General features: G+C 37.3%; 1 protein-coding gene across 2 annotated transcripts in view; it reads left to right on the forward strand.

The window, feature by feature from the left end:
• ippk (inositol 1,3,4,5,6-pentakisphosphate 2-kinase) overlaps positions 1-17652 on the forward strand; it is a 49291-nt gene that overhangs the window by 21052 nt on the left and 10587 nt on the right. For both annotated transcript variants that reach the window (XM_052018901.1, XM_052018900.1), the window contains 6 exons: positions 3762-3883; positions 4732-4821; positions 11231-11289; positions 12322-12394; positions 14523-14802; positions 17304-17454. In XM_052018901.1, the coding sequence (XP_051874861.1) occupies positions 3762-3883; positions 4732-4821; positions 11231-11289; positions 12322-12394; positions 14523-14802; positions 17304-17454 (775 nt within the window). The remainder of the gene's footprint in view (positions 1-3761; positions 3884-4731; positions 4822-11230; positions 11290-12321; positions 12395-14522; positions 14803-17303; positions 17455-17652) is intronic.

The following is a 17652-nucleotide window of genomic DNA, read 5'->3' on the forward strand; positions in this document are numbered from 1 at the left end:
GGATATATTTGTTATGTTTCCACGTGATAGTCCTTGAAATAAATGAAACAGAATTGGTGGCATGAGCTAGAAATAACATGAAAGATGGGAAGCAGAATATCAAGATGAAGACTTAATACTGGCAGAATGTCTCTTATGGTTTTTCCAAGGACTTGTACTAGAGCCTTGGCTTATTCAGTTATATTTATCAATAATTTGCACAAGGCACTGCTTTAAGAGACAATGTATGTAGTGCGGTCAAGTAGGAAGCTAGGAAGAAATATAAGCAGATTAATTTAGTGGACAAAACATGGCCAGTGGCCATTGTGAGTAGTTGAGATTACCAATTTTGACCCACGAAAGATAAATTTGAATTTTATTTTCTAACTGAGAAGTGAAGGCTTGTGGGTGTTTGTGTATAACAAAAAAGCAAATGGACAGATGCATAGGATTTCATAAAGTGTGGTGCAAATCTAAGCCATTCTAAAGAGTCAGCAAGTCTTAATTTCCCTTAAATACATCAGTGATATTAGTCTTGGCTATTCCTTGCAATTCAAGGTAAAACTGCATTTTTTGTGAATTTCCTATTGGAGTATTAGTATTAGTGTACTTAACACCATGGTTTTGGTGACCCACATGAGTGAAAACACTTTGGTATATTCAATAAAATCCTTTCATAATTTTAAAATCCTGAATTAGGTCACCACCATCTTTGCTGGAGAAAAGAGGCCCTCCTATTTGGAGTTAGTTCCTAATTTTCATATCAACCATGTAAATATGTTCAGTGCTAATATCCTAAATAGAGACCAGAATATCTCATCAAACTTCCATGTCCAAGGTTCTCTGTTTAACTTAGTGACACTAAAATAACTACTGATTTGATAGGGTAGACTAATAAAGAAGAGGCAACATCAATTTGTTAAGGGCAAATCTTGCATGATTAACTGGATTTTAAATATTTGGAGGTAAATGAGTATTGGTGAAGACAATACAGTGATATTGAGTATGGACTTTAGAAGCTTGAATAATAAAATGCTATATTAACAAAATAACACTGCACAAAATTAAGTGCAGAGTGGTAGCAGTAATATCGCGCATATAAAATTAGTTATACTAAGGAAAGCACCTGTAATAACTAGTTATTTTTTAAGACTGGAGTAAGAGACACTGCAGTTGTTCAAGGCTCAGATTTTGTGCGTTGATTTGAAGTTGAAAAGAGTATTTTTGAAAATTGAAGGTGATGTTAAATGTTGAAGTGCAGTAAACATTTAATTATTAATAGACCAGGAAAATAGACAAGCTGGAAGAATGGTTGGACACTAGGCAAATGAAATTAAATAAGTGAGGTGCATTTAAGTAGGGGAAATGAGAAGAGATGAAATGTGTTTTGTAATACAATTTAAGTACAAGAAGATGCTTTTAGGTAGCCAGGGATGCATCTGCACAAAACTTTGAAGATGGTAGGATTGATGAATAAAGGGGTTAAGGCATTTGGGATCCTGAGGTTTTCAAATAGGTGGAGTACAAAAGTCACGAAGTTGTGCTGAACTTCTCAAATGTTTTTGGCCCCAGTACTATCCAAATTAAGATGTGTAACTTGGTGTGCAGAAGATACTAAAAGGCTTTCAATGATTATGGTTAAATAAGTAAATGGAAGAAACTGCGGTGATGGTTCTTTTAGCAGAGATTTGATGTGTTTAAAGCATGATGGCTTTAAATTCAAAAGGAAAAAATGGTCCTATTTTACCAATGTCCTTTCTTTCCACATCTCCACTAAATCAAACTGTTATTATCACTACCACAAAACTGCTCTCCCACTTATGCTCCTAAAATTTGTAAAAAAAACCCTAAATCCAGAATTGCTCCCTCCCTGGCTGTGTGTGCTGCATACTGGCTAAAAATGTACTCCTGACGGCAGTTTAGGAATTCTGTGCCTTCTGTATCTTTGTGCTGAGTGTATCCTGGTTAAAATTATGATAATTTAAATTCCTCATTCTACTGCCCTCTTGCTTTTGCTCTTTTCTAAAATTTAGCTACAAATTTGCTCTTCTATCTCCCTAAGAATGTGGTCTGGTCCCAATGGTCCTTTTTTTTTGTACATGGGTTCAACTCAGATTTTCATTTGATGACCATTTTATCACATCACTCCTTCTCATAACTGATTTGTTTCTTGAGTCAATATGCTGTACCTCTACTTTTTTTTTAAAACCCCCCCTCTTTTTTTTCTGAAAAGCCTGTAACAGCAATATTAACCTTCTAGCTGTAAGAAACTATTAGAGTACACTTATCCCCTTCTGCATCGAAATCCCCACTCACCAAAATCTGAAGTCTTTTCACTGATATTTAGTCTTGCCTTGCAGCTTCACCAGGTTCGCACCCTGGCAAATCCTTATGCATTCCTTGTTGAACCTGGTTTGATAATGATGTTAAAGTAAGGAATATGTTGGGCCATGAAATTGTATTCTAGAAGTGATATTCTGGAACTGGCATTTGTGCTACTTTGTGCGTTTGCAAAATCTTGAGTTTATGCAGGGAAGTTTGGAGGATATTAGGTTTGTGACTGTCTTGTTTGCAGGCAAGTGGTTAGAAAGACAAATGATATATTGGCCTTTGTTGCAAGGGGGTTGGAGTTTGGAAATGGGGAAGCTACAATTGTATGGGGCACTGGTGAGGCCACATTTGGAGTACAGGCATTACTGAAAGCAGTCTGTATTGTAATTTTCCATAACGCGAAGCTGTATTGTCTGTGCATGCGTCAAGAGTTTGAGGGGGTGGGGGGGAAGAAATTTGGACTTGTTTACTTCTTTCACAAATCCTGTGAGAGTAAATTTTATTCCTTATGTCAAATTTTTGGGGAGTGATTCATGAATTCAGTAAGGGTGAATTACTGTTACCTGAACGGTTGTAACGCAGGGGTTGCCTCTACTCTGCCCAGTTTTTGTATTGGATGTGCTGGCATTGCATTTGGTCTACAAGAGATTCACTTGGCTAACTTCTGGAATGGGAGGATTGTCCTATCATGAGCAGCAAAATAAATTAGATTTGTATTCATTGGAGTTTAGAAGAATGAGGAGTGAACTTATTGAAACACAAGATCCTAAAGGGCATGACAAGGTAAATGTTTCTACGAGTGGGAGAATCTTGAACTGAAACTTAAAACTGAAGTTCACAGGACCTTCTCACTGTTTGTGGTGAATTTCTGGAATTCTCTAACCATGGCAGTATGTGAAAGCCAGATCATTGGGGATATTTAAAGAGGAAGTAGGTAGATATTTGCAAGAGCAGGGGATTGAGGGCTATGGGGACCTGGCACAAAGGAGGAGTTGAGGCCTGTGGTAGATCAGCCACAATCATATTGAATGGCAGAGGAGGTGAGAGGCTGTGTGGCCTATTCCTACTCGTGTTCATGTGCTCTTGTGTCTGGGAAACAATGTTTTGTGGTGGAGTCATGATCATAGAGGGATATGCAATTAATGCAGACAAGTGGGATGAATATAGATAAACATGATGGTCAGCAGAGACGCAGTGGGCCTGTTTCTTTGCTGGACACCTTTATGACTCTGTCCTGTTCACCCATCACTTGTACTTAACTTTCCTTAATTGGTTACCAAACTTTCATCTCATAGTGTTAAAGATTGCATCAATGACCACAAAATATACTTATGGATTATTATTAATATTCATTAATTTTGAATATGACAGTTTCTGTTGTGTTTAAAAATCAAATTATAATTTTAGATTGTAATAAGTAATTTGAAATATGTCTTAATTTTACTCTGCAGGATCACGTTGCAATAAAGTAATGGATGCCTTCAGTGGATATACATTATGCCTTCCAGATCTCACTAAGTTCCAAACCTCCCATCAAATGGAAAAACGACCACCCCTCTGTATAGAAATTAAGGTAATTGCCATGTATCAACACAGAATAATTTTCGGTGGGCTATTATTATTTATATAGCTTAAAATGTTCAAGGATTATCATATTTTTCTCCATTCCTGCTAAGAAATGGTATTTTCAGTAACCTTAACTCTAAATGTCCCAATTCTGATATTTTAATGTATAAGCCAAATAACAATGGGAAAAAAAATTAGATTCAAGCAAAATGTGACTTTTTGTTAGTTATTCTTGGGATGTCTTGCATGAATTATCTGTTGTAATTACTTTCAGTGAAGTTTATGGGCCACAGTGACTTTAAAAAAAAAATTTCTATGATGCCCTTGAGGGCACTCATAAACTTGCTAATCAAATCTTAACTAGGTATAGAGTGACCTATCGAGACACTTAATTCGCAACCCAAGGCACTTTGACCACCTGGACAGAAGTGATTCAAGAAAATGACCATCACCACTTCATGACACCTTGGAATGCTTAGTAAAGGCAGACTTCACAAATGAGACAGATCTGAAGAGATTGCAAAAATTAATCATTTGAGCTTGGGATTTGTTATAATCGGTGAATGCTTAAGAAAATTCCATCAAAAGATTAATGTAAAATCTGATAACTTCAGGCTAGCTGCGCTACGTATAGTAGTGGGAAATACTTGTTTTCTACTTTTTACAGTGTTGATTTTCTCTTTTGGTTTCCATAGTAACTTTTGCCATTTGTATGTTTTTTTTTCCCAAGTCGGACTTGGTGTACTCCTGCAGCCTTGAGTAGTTCTACTTCTAATGCATCCAAATTTTTCTTGGATACCAATGACCTTTGTTGCTCTGTCCTTGTGTTTATTTAAGTTTTCATTTTACTTTCAGCCTAAATGTGGATTTATCCCTTTCTCAAGTCACATTACCAAGGAGATTAAACGGCGTGTATGTCGTTATTGCATGCATCAGCATCTGAAGGTACTAGTATTTTTTAAAAATCTATTTCTGAGAAATAAAATAATTCCATATTTGTGAGTATTGTTGTTCAGAAATTGATTTTTGCATGTCTGCCTAGGATTTGTAAATGACTTGATAGAGTACAGTTTCAGGTTTTAAGTTGCAGATTTGTAATTTTCTTCATTCTGATATCCTCCTTGGGTTAACTCCAAAAGTCCATTTCTGTAACCTAACCCCGCTTCCTACAAACTACAGTAAGGCTCCATCTGCTCAGTGCTAATGTAAAAATAGAAAATTATTCAATATGATTGGATACTCAATCAATGATGATATCAGAACTGTTGGATGGCAGGCACTTCACTTGTCCTGATAGCAGCAGGCACCAGAAATGGGGATGTTATTGCCACAGATTCTTAAATCTTTATTAAGAACTTCCTTTGAGCTCAACTGCTGACTGCATATTTTGGATTTATAATTGGCTGGATCCAGAAGGTAGCATTCGTTTAGTCACAGCACTTCCATGTCCATCAGGTGGGAAATTCTTGCATCTTTATGGATAAGAATTGGAATTGCAGGGAGGATGAGAGAACTGCTACAACATTATAGTGCAGGGGAGAATTCAAGTTTGGGTAGTAAAAAGGAATGTATTCATGGTAGGAGACAATATACTTGGAGGGTTTGTAGAATTGTTTGCATCTGCAAGTGGGAGTCTGGTGTTGCCCACCAAGTGTCAGGTTTAAGGATGTCTCCTTGGACTGGAGAGAAACTTGGAGATGAGAGATGAAAGATACAGTTTTTGTGATTTATATGTCAGTGCCATTGACAAGATTTCTTTTTGTAAAATAAAAGATTCTGCTGAGGAAGTGTGTGGGAGTCTAAAAAGCAGAATCACAATGATGATCTTTGGATTATTACCTGAGCTACATGCAATTTGGCATGAGGTCAATAAGATCAGAGTTAAATGCTTTTTTCAGACATTGGTGTCAGAGTAATAGGTCAACTGAAAATAACTGCAGAATCTGGAAATCTGAAATAAACATCAAAATACTGGAAATGCAGGTCTTGCAGCATCTGTGGAAAGAGAAACAGTTGGACAAAGGATCTTCATCTTCATGTTAACTCTCTTTCCCTGAATACTGAGTGTTTCCAGGGTTTTCTCTTTTTATTTCACATGTGTTCAATTCATGGGGCACTGGCACCAGTACAAGGGAAGGGGGGACCTCCTCCCTTAGGGCATGTTTCACTTAAATCAGACTGGCACTGATGTCTTGACGGATAGAACAATTAAGGTTGTAGTGGGGATGAAGGAAAATTTAGAAAGGACAAAACATGGGAGCAAAATGAGTAATGATGACCTGAGGAACTGGAAGTGGGGGTTTGAACAGACATAAGAGTGCACCTGCAACTAGGAACGCAATATGGTAAGATGGTATAAAGAAAAAAGGAAAGACCCTTTATTTGATATATGTAGCATTTATGACAAGGCAGAAGAATTGATGGCACAAACCAAGGTGAGTGTGATTTGATAGCCATGATGTCAGAACTGAATGCAGCAATAGTTTGGAAGTATTGGCAGAAGGAAAAAGGAGGTAGGTGTTGCTCTGTAAATAGAGGGTGGTAGCTGCACCAGTGAGAAATGAGTTTGTCTCAGAAGATCATGATGTAGCATCAGTTTGGACAGAGACAAGAAATAAAAAGTCACTGTGTGGATATAGATAATAGTCTAACAGTAGAAATGCTGTAGGACAGTATCCATAAAGAAATGACCTGGGTTTGGAAGAAAGGTAGTACAACTTTTAGGGCGACTTTAATTTTGTCAATTGGAGAAAAATGCAAAGATAATATCGGGGAAGAGTTTGGGAATATTTTCTTAGAACAATTGGGGAGTAAGCTGATTTAGATCTGGTCACGTGTAATAGTACAGGTTTAAATAATGATGTCTGAGTGAAGGATCCACTGAGGAAAAGTGATTAGAACGTAGAAGTACACATTCAGTTTAAGAATGAGAAACTCTTGATAGTTGGAATTCAGAGCTGGCTGAAAGTGCACTCTGAAAATAGATTAAAGGTAAGATGGTTGATGAGAAGTGACAGACATTTAAGGAGATCTCGTTGATCTGAACAAAGTGAGTACTTCATGAGAAGGATGATCCATCTGTGTTGACAGATGAAGGATGATATCAAATTGAAAACAAAATTGTTGCAAAAGTTAGTAGTGGGCCAGAAGATTGATAAATTGTGCAAACCAGCAAGGAATACACTGGCTACACAGGTTGATAGGGTGGTAAAGAAGGCACGTGGCATGTTTGCCTTTATTAGTCGAGGCATTGAGTTCGAGAGTCGGGAAGTTATGCTGCAGCTTTATAAAACTCTGGTTAGGCTGCATCTGGAGTATTGCATTCAGTTCCAGTCACCACATTTTAGGAAGGATATGGAGACTTTGGAGAGGGTGCAGAAGAGGTTTACCAGAATGTTGCCTGGAATGGAGGCCATGTGCTATAAGGAGAGGTTGGACAAAGTTGGGTTGTTTTCTTTGGAGCGGTGAATGCTGAGGCGAGATCTGATAGAGGTTATGAGATTATGAGAGGCATAGATAGACAGCCAGTATCGTTTTCCTAGGGTTGAAATGTCTATTACCAGAGGACATGCATTTAAGGTGAGAGAGGGTAAGTTCAAAGCAGATGTGCTGGGCAACTTTGTTTTACACAGGGTGGTGGGTGCCTGGAATGCACTGCCTGGGGTGGTAGTGGAGGCAAATACGATGGGGCATTCAAGAGGCTCTTAGATGGCTACATGAATATGCGGGAAATGTAAGGATATGGATATTTAGGCAGAAAGGATTAGTTTAGTTGGGCATTTGATTACCAATTTAATTAGATTGGCACAACATTGTGGGCTGAAGGGCCTGTTCTGTGCTGTACTATTCTATGTTCTATGAATGATTCAGAGGATAGAAGGGGAAATAGACTGAGAGTAAACCAGCAAGTAATACAAGGCAGTCAGACTATGTCTATGAAAATATGTACGTGAAATTGTATGGAAAGGAAGAGAGGAACAAATGTATGTTAGTTCCAGATTTAAGGAATTAATGGTAATAAGGGAATAGCAGAGTCTCTGAACAAATATTTGAATGTCCAATGTCCAGTGAATGCTAGAGTCTTTCATTAAGGAAATGGGAATTGATACTGGGTCCTCAAAATTGTAATGCAATTAGGCAGAGTCAACATGTCCTGTCAGACAAACTTTAAGTTCCATTGAAGATGCAACTCTGGTAGATAAAAGGGAACTGGTAGATGCATAGTGTTTGGATAAGGTGCCATAACAGGTTCTTGCACAAGGTAAGGACCTGTACTTGTGGGAATATGTTTTATTGCTTGGACCCTCAAGCTGACTCCACCATTTTACTGAGAATAATGCTGATCGGGTTAGAACTTCAACTCCATGTTCCTGTCTACTTGGGTTAACCTTTCATCTCCTTGCTTATCAACTATATCTATCTCTGCTCTAAAAATATTCAAAGACTCTCCTGTCACCCTTTGAAGAAGTGTTCCAAAGACTTGAAACTCTCTCAAAGTAAACATTTCCCCATGCTCTTGTCTAATTTTTGGACGGTGACCACAAAGTTCTAGATTCGTGTGAGAGAGGATACATCCTCTGCACATCCACCCTGTCAGTATCCCTTGGGATCTTTTCATTTAGATTGCCTTTTGCTCTTCCAAACTCATGATACAAGCCTAGCATGTCTGACCTTTCCTAATAAGACAACTTACTCTTGCTTTCTGATGTTAGTCTAGTTAACCTTCTCTGAACTGCTTCCAATACAGTTGTATTTTTCCTTAAATAAGGAGGCTAGTACTGTCACAATGTTGCTGATGTGATCTCATCATTTCCCTTTGTGGAGAATAACAGCCTTAGAGACAGTATTTGTTCAGTTTCACAGTCTTAACCACTATTCTTCCCTTTTATGTGCATTTGTGGCAGCTCTTGCTGTCTAGTTTTTATATTTCTTGTGCGCTTACTCATCCATTTTCTTCCATTTTATTAGTCATTGTTACTTGTTTTGAAAATTCTCTTCTGGTTTGCCATCAATCTTCACAACATTATTTATTTTTTTTTGAATTTGATTTTCTTTATTTCTTAATGGAATATATTTATTATATATGTGTTGAGAAATATGTTAAAATGTCTATTACTACTTTTCTATAATCTTGCCTTTCAGTTTATTTCCCAACTATAGTTTTCTATCTTTGTAATTGCCTTTATTTAAGATTAGACTCTAGTTTCACACTTGAGTTTTTCCATCTCAGATTCAGTTTTCCCCCGGAGGATCATTTCTATCTCATTACACCTGACTGGATCTAAAAAGCCTGATACCCAGTTAGTTGCACAATGTTGATGTCCCATAAAAAGATGCAAATTTTCCTTCATGCCTACTTTTGCTGGCATCCTGATGAAGGGTCTTGACCCGAAACGTCAACTGTTTATTTCCCTCCATAGATGCTGCCTGACCTGTTGAGTTCCTCCAGCATTTTGTGTGTGTGTGGCTCCAACTTTTGCTAAGTTGATTTGTCCAATCTATTTGAAGATTAATCTGTACGTAGATTTTTTTTGCAACAACTTTCTTTCAGTTTCTGTTGTTTCTTGATTTTAAACTCCATTCCACAGCATGGGTGCTGAGAGGCTACTTTTACCACTGACTTGCTACCTTTTGTTATTTTTTTGAATCTCCACCCAAACATGGTTACATCTTGATTTGCTGATCAAAATAATTTTTCACCTGCTCTAATCTTATCCTTCATTAATATAGCTGCTCTGTCTCTTTCTCTTGTCTGCCAACCCTTCTGAAATGTTGACGTCAGTAGCCAGCACTGCACCTTGTAACTGTGCCCCAATAATGGCTATCAAATAATTTAACAGGTAGAATGATGAACAGTGAAAGAGCTATTAATTTTGTTCCTTTGATGCTTTCCATTCTTGTCACATTCCAACCAGAGAATAGAAATACAAGGTACACTCCATTATTGTCATAATCTAGTTGTTATTATTACCCATTTTGCCTTTGTTGCCTTGTCCTTTCTATTTAACTTTGTAAATTGCCTCTTGCCTGAACTTGCACCGTCCATCCCACCCATTTTCAATCCTTCCCACCAATTATGCAGTTTAAAGCAGGACACTTGTCCCAAACTGAATCAGGTGATCCCTAAGCAGTCATGATCTCCTTGATGGGCAGAGTAGACTTGGTGCCGTACGGTGTGCTGCTCCAAATTTTGTTTTTGTGTTCAACACTTAATGTGAAACTGGACTTGCAGTAGTATCTAATCATAAGAATTTATTAAAGCAAATATCTTTTCAATATGTAAGAATGGAGATGGATAAAATAAGTGGAAAATGTATTTCTCAATTTGAAGTGAAGGTAGTTGGGAAATGTTTGTTTGAACTAAGTAGTTTGAGCCATAGGAAACAGTGATCAGGGCAGCAATCAAAGCTGTTTGCATTGACTACCTATGATAGGCACTTTGAGGTGGCTGTGTATACTGCTTTTTTTTCTAAGTGAATCTGGTTTTATATCCGATAAATACAGATGCAGAAATCCATTTTGCAATGTTCTTTCATCCAGATTGGCCCTAAAGTTTTGCCCTTGCCCCATCCTTTGCATTATCTGAAAATGGGGGAAAAATGCAGATGCTGGATATCCAAAATAAAAACAAAATGCTGGAAAAACTCTGCAGATTAGGCAGCATCTGTGGAAAAATAAACAATAGTAAATGTTTCGGTCTGAAGATCCTTCATCAGAACTGAAAAAGAGAAAGCATGTCGTAATTCTTCAACTGCACATAACTTGTTCTTTCTTTGTTTGTATCAGTACTGACCATTTTTTGCTTGCTATTCCTCTTTCCTTTTTTTCCTTTTTATAAATTTGGCCTGCTGGACATGTCCCCATGGGTCATATATACATTACCCAGACATCACAACATTAGCAACATGTTACACAGACAAAGGAGCTTAACTGTCTACTTAATGGTTACATCATTCACTCTGTGACAGATATTCCCTTTGTTCTATCCATACTCTTCCACACCTCTGCTACCTAGACAAACTTGCTTTCTCAGTTACGATTAGGGGCCTTCAGCCTGAAGTGTTAACTGGATCTCTTTCCACAGATGCTGCCCAACCTGAGTTTTTGCAGCATTTTCTGTTTCCTTTGTATTTTCATATTGTTTCTTCCAATAATCGACAAAAGTGAAATAGTTTCAGCATGTCTGCCATATCATTCTTTTGGAAGTAAGCATTCTTAGTTGTAAAACTGAAATTAATTTTAAAGTAATTTTTCTGAAATTCTTTAAAACTTCACATTTTGTATTGAATCACTTGAGTAGACAGTATCTATTGATTTTGATATTTTGGGGTCTAACCATGTTTCTTTTTAAAAGGTGGCTAATGGAAAATGGAAGAGGATTAGCAAATATTGTCCTCTTGACCTTTTTTCAGGGTAAGATGCATGTTCTTTTATAATCAGATGCATTTTTTTTGGATAGATATTACAAAATGTTATTTTTCTTTTGATTACTGAGAAGGATTGAAGAGCAGTCTTGTTTCAACTTCAGTGAAATTTGCCTCTCATTTCTCTCGGTTATCTCATATTTCCCATGACGTAGAAGGAGACTATTTAGTCCATCAACTCCTTCATGCTGGCTCTTGGAGCATTTCCATCAATCCCATTCGTTTCCTTATTTCCTGTCACCTGTTCATTTTTATACACCCATGAATTCTTTTAAACCCCCCCCCCCCCCCCCCAATTTTTATGCCATCCACTTACATTATTGATAATTTTACATTAGCCAATTAACTACAGCATATATTGGACAAAACTAGAACACCAGGTGGAAATCCACATAATCATAAGGAGAATATGCGCACCCACACATGCCACACACACCCATTCAAGGGCAGAATCAGAACCAGATCACTCTTAACTGTGTAGCAACAGCACCAACTGCTGCACCACTGTCAACCATGTAGATAGGATAGTGATGTTAATGACAAGGAGAAATAGGTTGAGGAATACCAGATCTGTTCATTCATGATCTAATTGAATGCTGGAACAAGACTGAAGAACTGATGATCCATTCCCATTCTAATAGGCTGGATTGCCATTTAGCAGTTGAAGAAGCCTAATGACATATTGGGAAGGCTGAGTCTGTCAGTTCGTTCCGCTCCAGACTCATTGCAGTGGTGGAGCCCTTGCTGCTGGATCAATGAAAAATTGCTTTAGTTTAATATTGATGTGTTTTTAATTTATTATTACATTTTAATATCTTTAAATGCATGCTATCATAGTCTCAGTGTCAGGGCCATTTAAAAGCTACTAAAGTATTAATAACTTTTACAGCAATCAAAAAAATACTTTGAATTAAAATTGTACTTGGGTTTGTTGGATGTCTATACTTGTTTAAGGAATCATTGGCACAAAAATTATTTTTAGAAATGTAATTTGTGTAATTAAAGTATATGTACTTTACAGGAATAAACAGCGAATGTACATAGCCTTGAAAAGTTTGTTGCAGGAGCCTCAGAACAATTTAAAGATTTTTAAGGTAAATTGTTGTACTTGGTTTAAAGTGTATTGAAGACAGAACAAATGTAATTACCTCTGAAAGATTAATCCTAGCTCATGATATAGGTTTGTAAGATTTAAATTTTTTTCACTGGTCCCTGGTTAGCCAATCAGTTGAGGGATAATAAGCAGTTCATTGATAACTACAAACATGTGAAATCATTTATGGGCATTGTTGGAACAGTTTGGTCTCCTCAGCAGCCTGCACAGATGGTTGTCTTCCTGACATTTCAGTCATTGTAGCTGCTAGTGTATGTGCAGTTGCCTACTTGAGCTGATCAGGATAGAAGCTTAATATAACATGAGTGAGAGCTCGGCTTCTTTCCCTCACAACTGACCACTTAATACACCTTATATTTGGGGGCTGGTGAACAGTTCACACTAGTTGCTTGTTTCATTAAATTTTTCCCATTTAGCTTATCAGTGACGGGGAGACAGGTAAAATAAGATAAATTCCTCCCAGCCAAGATGTTAGACATGTTTGAAACATTCCTTTGCATATCATTTGTAATTACATCTTGCTAGCTTTAAGCAGAACCATTAGATAAGAACTTTGCTTAGTTATTCATATTCAACTATGGCCTGATTCTGGGCCTTTTCGTTAGTCATCTGTTATTGTGAAACTGCCTTGCTCACATTTGAGAGGAAAGTCAACAACTTGTGTTTTATTATAGGCAGGCAAGCTGGGGGAACTCTTGTAAATGATATGTGCAAAGGGTAATGAAATTAATGAGCTAGAATTTACTACAACTGAACAAAACTGTTCTAGATTTTCAGTTCTGTTTGAGGCTTTGCACAGCAATTTGTTATGAATTTGACATCAAAATGATTTGGTGTCCTTTATAAGCCATACGGAATTCATGTGAACAGCATTGTATCCCCCTAAATAATCCGTAATTCAGAAAACAATTTGGATTAGTGATTTCAATGTCAAATAGGGTGCAGAAAGTAAAATAATGTTTAAAAAAGATTTGCATTAGGTGAGGGGTTTAAAAAAAAGTTTTAAAAACACATTATAAACATCTCCAAAAAAATTAAATACTGTATTGAAGGAATTGCTCTTCACACATGTACCATGGAGTTGTCCGTAATCCTGATGACAGGTGGAACAGCCTTTGGGGTACCTGCTTATTTCTTCAGAGAACAATGTTTATCTCATATCATTCCCACCCACAACTAGTTCATTGTACATCAGCAAAGTCTCTTTCCTATTATATGATTTAGAATCATAGAATTGTACAGCAGAGAAACAGCCATTTGGCCCAATTTGTCCATGCTGACCAGTGGGCACCCTTCCATATTAACCCTATCACCCAGCATTTGGTCCATAGCACTCTATGCCTAAGCAATTCAAGTGTTCATCTGGACACTTAAATGCTGTCAGTGACCCAGCTTCAACATTTAAACCATACCCAAGTTTGAAAACTGCTGACTCACTCCCTGCTGACAGTAATTACCACCTATTCAGGTAATTACTTGTCTAGTAACTGCCACATGCAGGCAGATATTTGAACCATTGATTAAAATTGTAAATTATATTCAACACATTAAAGTTGACTGCAGTACTAAATTTCAGATTGAGTTTGCTTGCTCACCTTTTCTCTCACTGATTAGAAGTACTGCATAATGCATTCATTGGTTACCTTATTTCCATCTCCACATTTAACCTGAAGGTTAAAAAAAAGTCTGCAAGTTTGGATATTGAAATTCCTCCATACCTAGAGTGAATATGGCACGGTCCACTTGTGTGTAGTGTTCAACTCTTGTGGAGAAACTTGTTTCAGTTACAGAAATAGAAGATGTTGGAATGCTTTGAGTATTTACTAGTTCATATTTAATTGCATATAATTTGAAATAAATGTTCTTATATAGAATAAGGAAACCTGGAACGCACAAAATAAGAAATTATCCACAACCAAAAGTTGTTATTTAATGACTAACAATGCACTGTTTGAAATACTTCACCGTTGACCCTTATTTGAATGGCTGTTGAAATATCTATTGAGATGCATTATTTGCCTTCTGTATTTGCATTGTAATTTTTCACTTTTATTTTGTCTCAACTTCTCCCTTTCTCCTTGTCTCAACAAAATGACTAACTCATGAAGAATGGAGAGTTGATATTTGGCTGTAAAGATGACCAGGACTGTCTGATGGATCTGAATGAACTTGCTAATCATTTGAAAGTGTACTTCTTCCCCACTAATGGTGTGGTTAATGGACCACAGTGTACCCGAACTGTTATCACTGAACTGATTCAAGTAATAACAACGGCTTTGTTGAGCAATGCAGACTCTTGCAGGACGGGTGATATGAAGAGAACACGTATTTCAGAGGAAATGAGCCACTGTGAAGCGAGTCAGTTTCGCAGGGACATTTTAAGAAATAGTAAGTTTTTTTTTGTTAGAAGTATTATTATTTGATGATGAGTATGATTGAATTATGTGTTTGGTCTTTATTCTCAGCTGCAATTATAAATTAGCCTAGACCAACTAACAAGAGACCAACAAAGATAACACTCCCTTAAGTTTTCATCCCAATAACCTTAACCATCTCATTTATTTTGTTTGGCTGCATCCTTGAGATTCTTTATTCATTGAAAGCTTTAAAGATTCTTCTGCATCTTGCCTTGCGAAACTTGGAGCAAAATCTATTTTTATAGTTTTTATTTGTCATCAATATCCAATTTTACTCTTGTGTGCTATTTGCCATATTAAAGCATGTTCAAGTAATGGTCAGTTGCTTCTGCTGTGCATTTTAAGTGTGACATAACCCTGCAAATTAAATCTGGAGTAAAATGTGTGGATTTTGGTATTGGCCAGTCAGCTGAACTGGGCCTGCTGTCATATATTTGCTCTCCTGGATGCTGTCACCCCATAATGATGTTTAACTGGGCAGTTGATGTCGCTATAAACTGGTATCAGTACCTACCTCTGGATGTATCTTGTATGAATTCAGCCAACTAGATTTATGCAAGTGATGTAAAATAGTACCTTTCATGATTAAGAAATAAAGTGCTTATTATGCTGTCAGTACAAAAAGATTGGATTAACAGAATTGACCCATGTCATTAAGCTACTCTATGCATGTCACGTGGCATAAATAATGTTTGCTATTTCTAAAGAAATATCAAGCTGGCTAGCTGAACTTCTTTTAATACTACTAGGTTTAAAGCAATAGGCCAGTCCACATAGACTGTTGCTGTATCTAGGGCTAATTAAGTAACTCTTCACTTCCACCTAGTGGAAGGGGCTCTCACTATACAGTGGGTTCAGGACTTCCAAGACTTGGATCCAGCTACAGTGAAGGCACATTTCCAAGTCGGGGTGATGTGCAGCTTGGAGGGGCACCTTCAGGTCATGGTGTTTTTGTACATCGCCATTGCCTTCTATATTTATACAGGATACAGTAGTTCCTACAGAAGAATTATCATTCTGCAGGGTGAATTAATTGTTGATGTCAGTTGAGGACCTCTGGTGATAATTAAGCCATCAATGTCCTTTTTTCTTTTAAGTAAATCCTTCATTCCAGTTCTGTCAGCTGAGTAATGCTCTTGTCCATACAGTCAGGTTGTATCCTTTCCCTCAACACGACAATGGCACATGCCATGAATGACATTTATGACGGTGATACATTATTTCTTCCTTTACCTCCAATAGCTTTTGAATTGCTCATCTATAACAATTTTTCATTAGTTTTCTCCAGGAGACCCCAAGTCAGTTGGACAATCCTGAGTTGTTTCCTATAAAGTTATAATCAGAGTATCTTCACCTTTCCTGCCTTGTTCCATTTACTTTTAGACCTCAAGCCTTTTACCATGGATCCCTTCCTCATCTGCTTAAATGGGATCAGCTTCTACATATACCATTGTTGTTATTATATGGCTGTTTGACATTCAGTTTTGGGTGTGCCACAATTTCCTCCTGTTAATGTTTGTAAGGTGATTATCTTGCTCATCTGCACAGACTTTGCTTCCAATTAATTCCATCCTTGGCTACACTCTTAGTTATGTTGTAAGTAGTTGTGGGGTGGGAGCACGTTGTTTCTTTTTAACCAAGTTTGAATAAATGGGGATTTCATTCAAAAGGATTGAGAGTTACAGTCCTCTTTGACCCTGAGCAATGATTCTAGTCCTATAGAGATGGAAGCAGTGTCCTTATTAAGATAATATAGCCAGTTTCAGGCCATGTACCAAGCCACTTTGCCTTAAATTTAGACATTTCACTTGCACCACCTGTCCTCTTTGCCTGCACCATTAGTCATTCCTACCTTGGCCGTGCTCTCTGGAAACACCACCTTGATGGGCTTCCTGACAAACTTTGCTTCACATTTTCAGATTATTTAGAATTAGAAATATTCCTGTATGGTAAAGAAACTTTTATTTGTGTTATGAGAAAAGTGCTTTTAGTCCATATTAAAACTTATGTAATACCACTCTCTTATCATTATCACTGTCTCTTACCTGCATCTACCTATCACCACCTTGTGCCCAACCTGCCTCACCTCTTTTGTCCACCTATCACTGCACTGCTTTTCCCTCCTGTATATATTGGGCTTCCCCTTTTTCCTATTTTCAGTCCTAAAGAACGATCCTGACCTGAAATGTTGACTGCCTGCCTGCTTTTCTCCACGGATGCTGCCTGGCCTGCTGAGTTCCTCCAGCATCATCGTGCTTCTCGGCTATGTGGTGTACTTTTATTTAGCATTCAACAATGAGGGGCATTCATTGAAGATTTTCATAAATAACATTATTAGGATGAAGTTATAAGGGAGAATGTGACTTGCAATGGAAGATTGTTAAACTCCATAAAAATTGATTTTACAGTTTTTCTATTTAGTTTGTTCTATTAATAAATTTTGGGGAAAAACAAAATCTCATATGCTTCCAGATATTCACGCCATGGAGAACTCTGGCTTGCCAAAAGACTGTATTCTTTCTCGGATCCTTCAAGTGCAGATGCTTGATATGATGGACATAGATGGAATTTATCCTTTATATTTGAGAGTTCAACAGCACTTAGAAGAATTTCCCAAAGACAGGTTAGTTGGAATTATATGATGTAATTGTAGGGGTATGTGGAAGAGAATGGGGTCATTTATTTTACAGTTATTTATTTTGTGAAGTGGATCAGTAAGATTTCACATTGCTCTCTTGCACTGGCCATAGACTGTTATTCCCTGTTGATGGAAGACCTAAAATTGGACTCTTTCACTTTCAATGTCTAATTTTACATCATC

The sequence above is a fragment of the Pristis pectinata genome, chromosome 6 (assembly GCF_009764475.1).
Source record: "Pristis pectinata isolate sPriPec2 chromosome 6, sPriPec2.1.pri, whole genome shotgun sequence".
NCBI classification, from domain to species: domain Eukaryota; kingdom Metazoa; phylum Chordata; class Chondrichthyes; order Rhinopristiformes; family Pristidae; genus Pristis; species Pristis pectinata.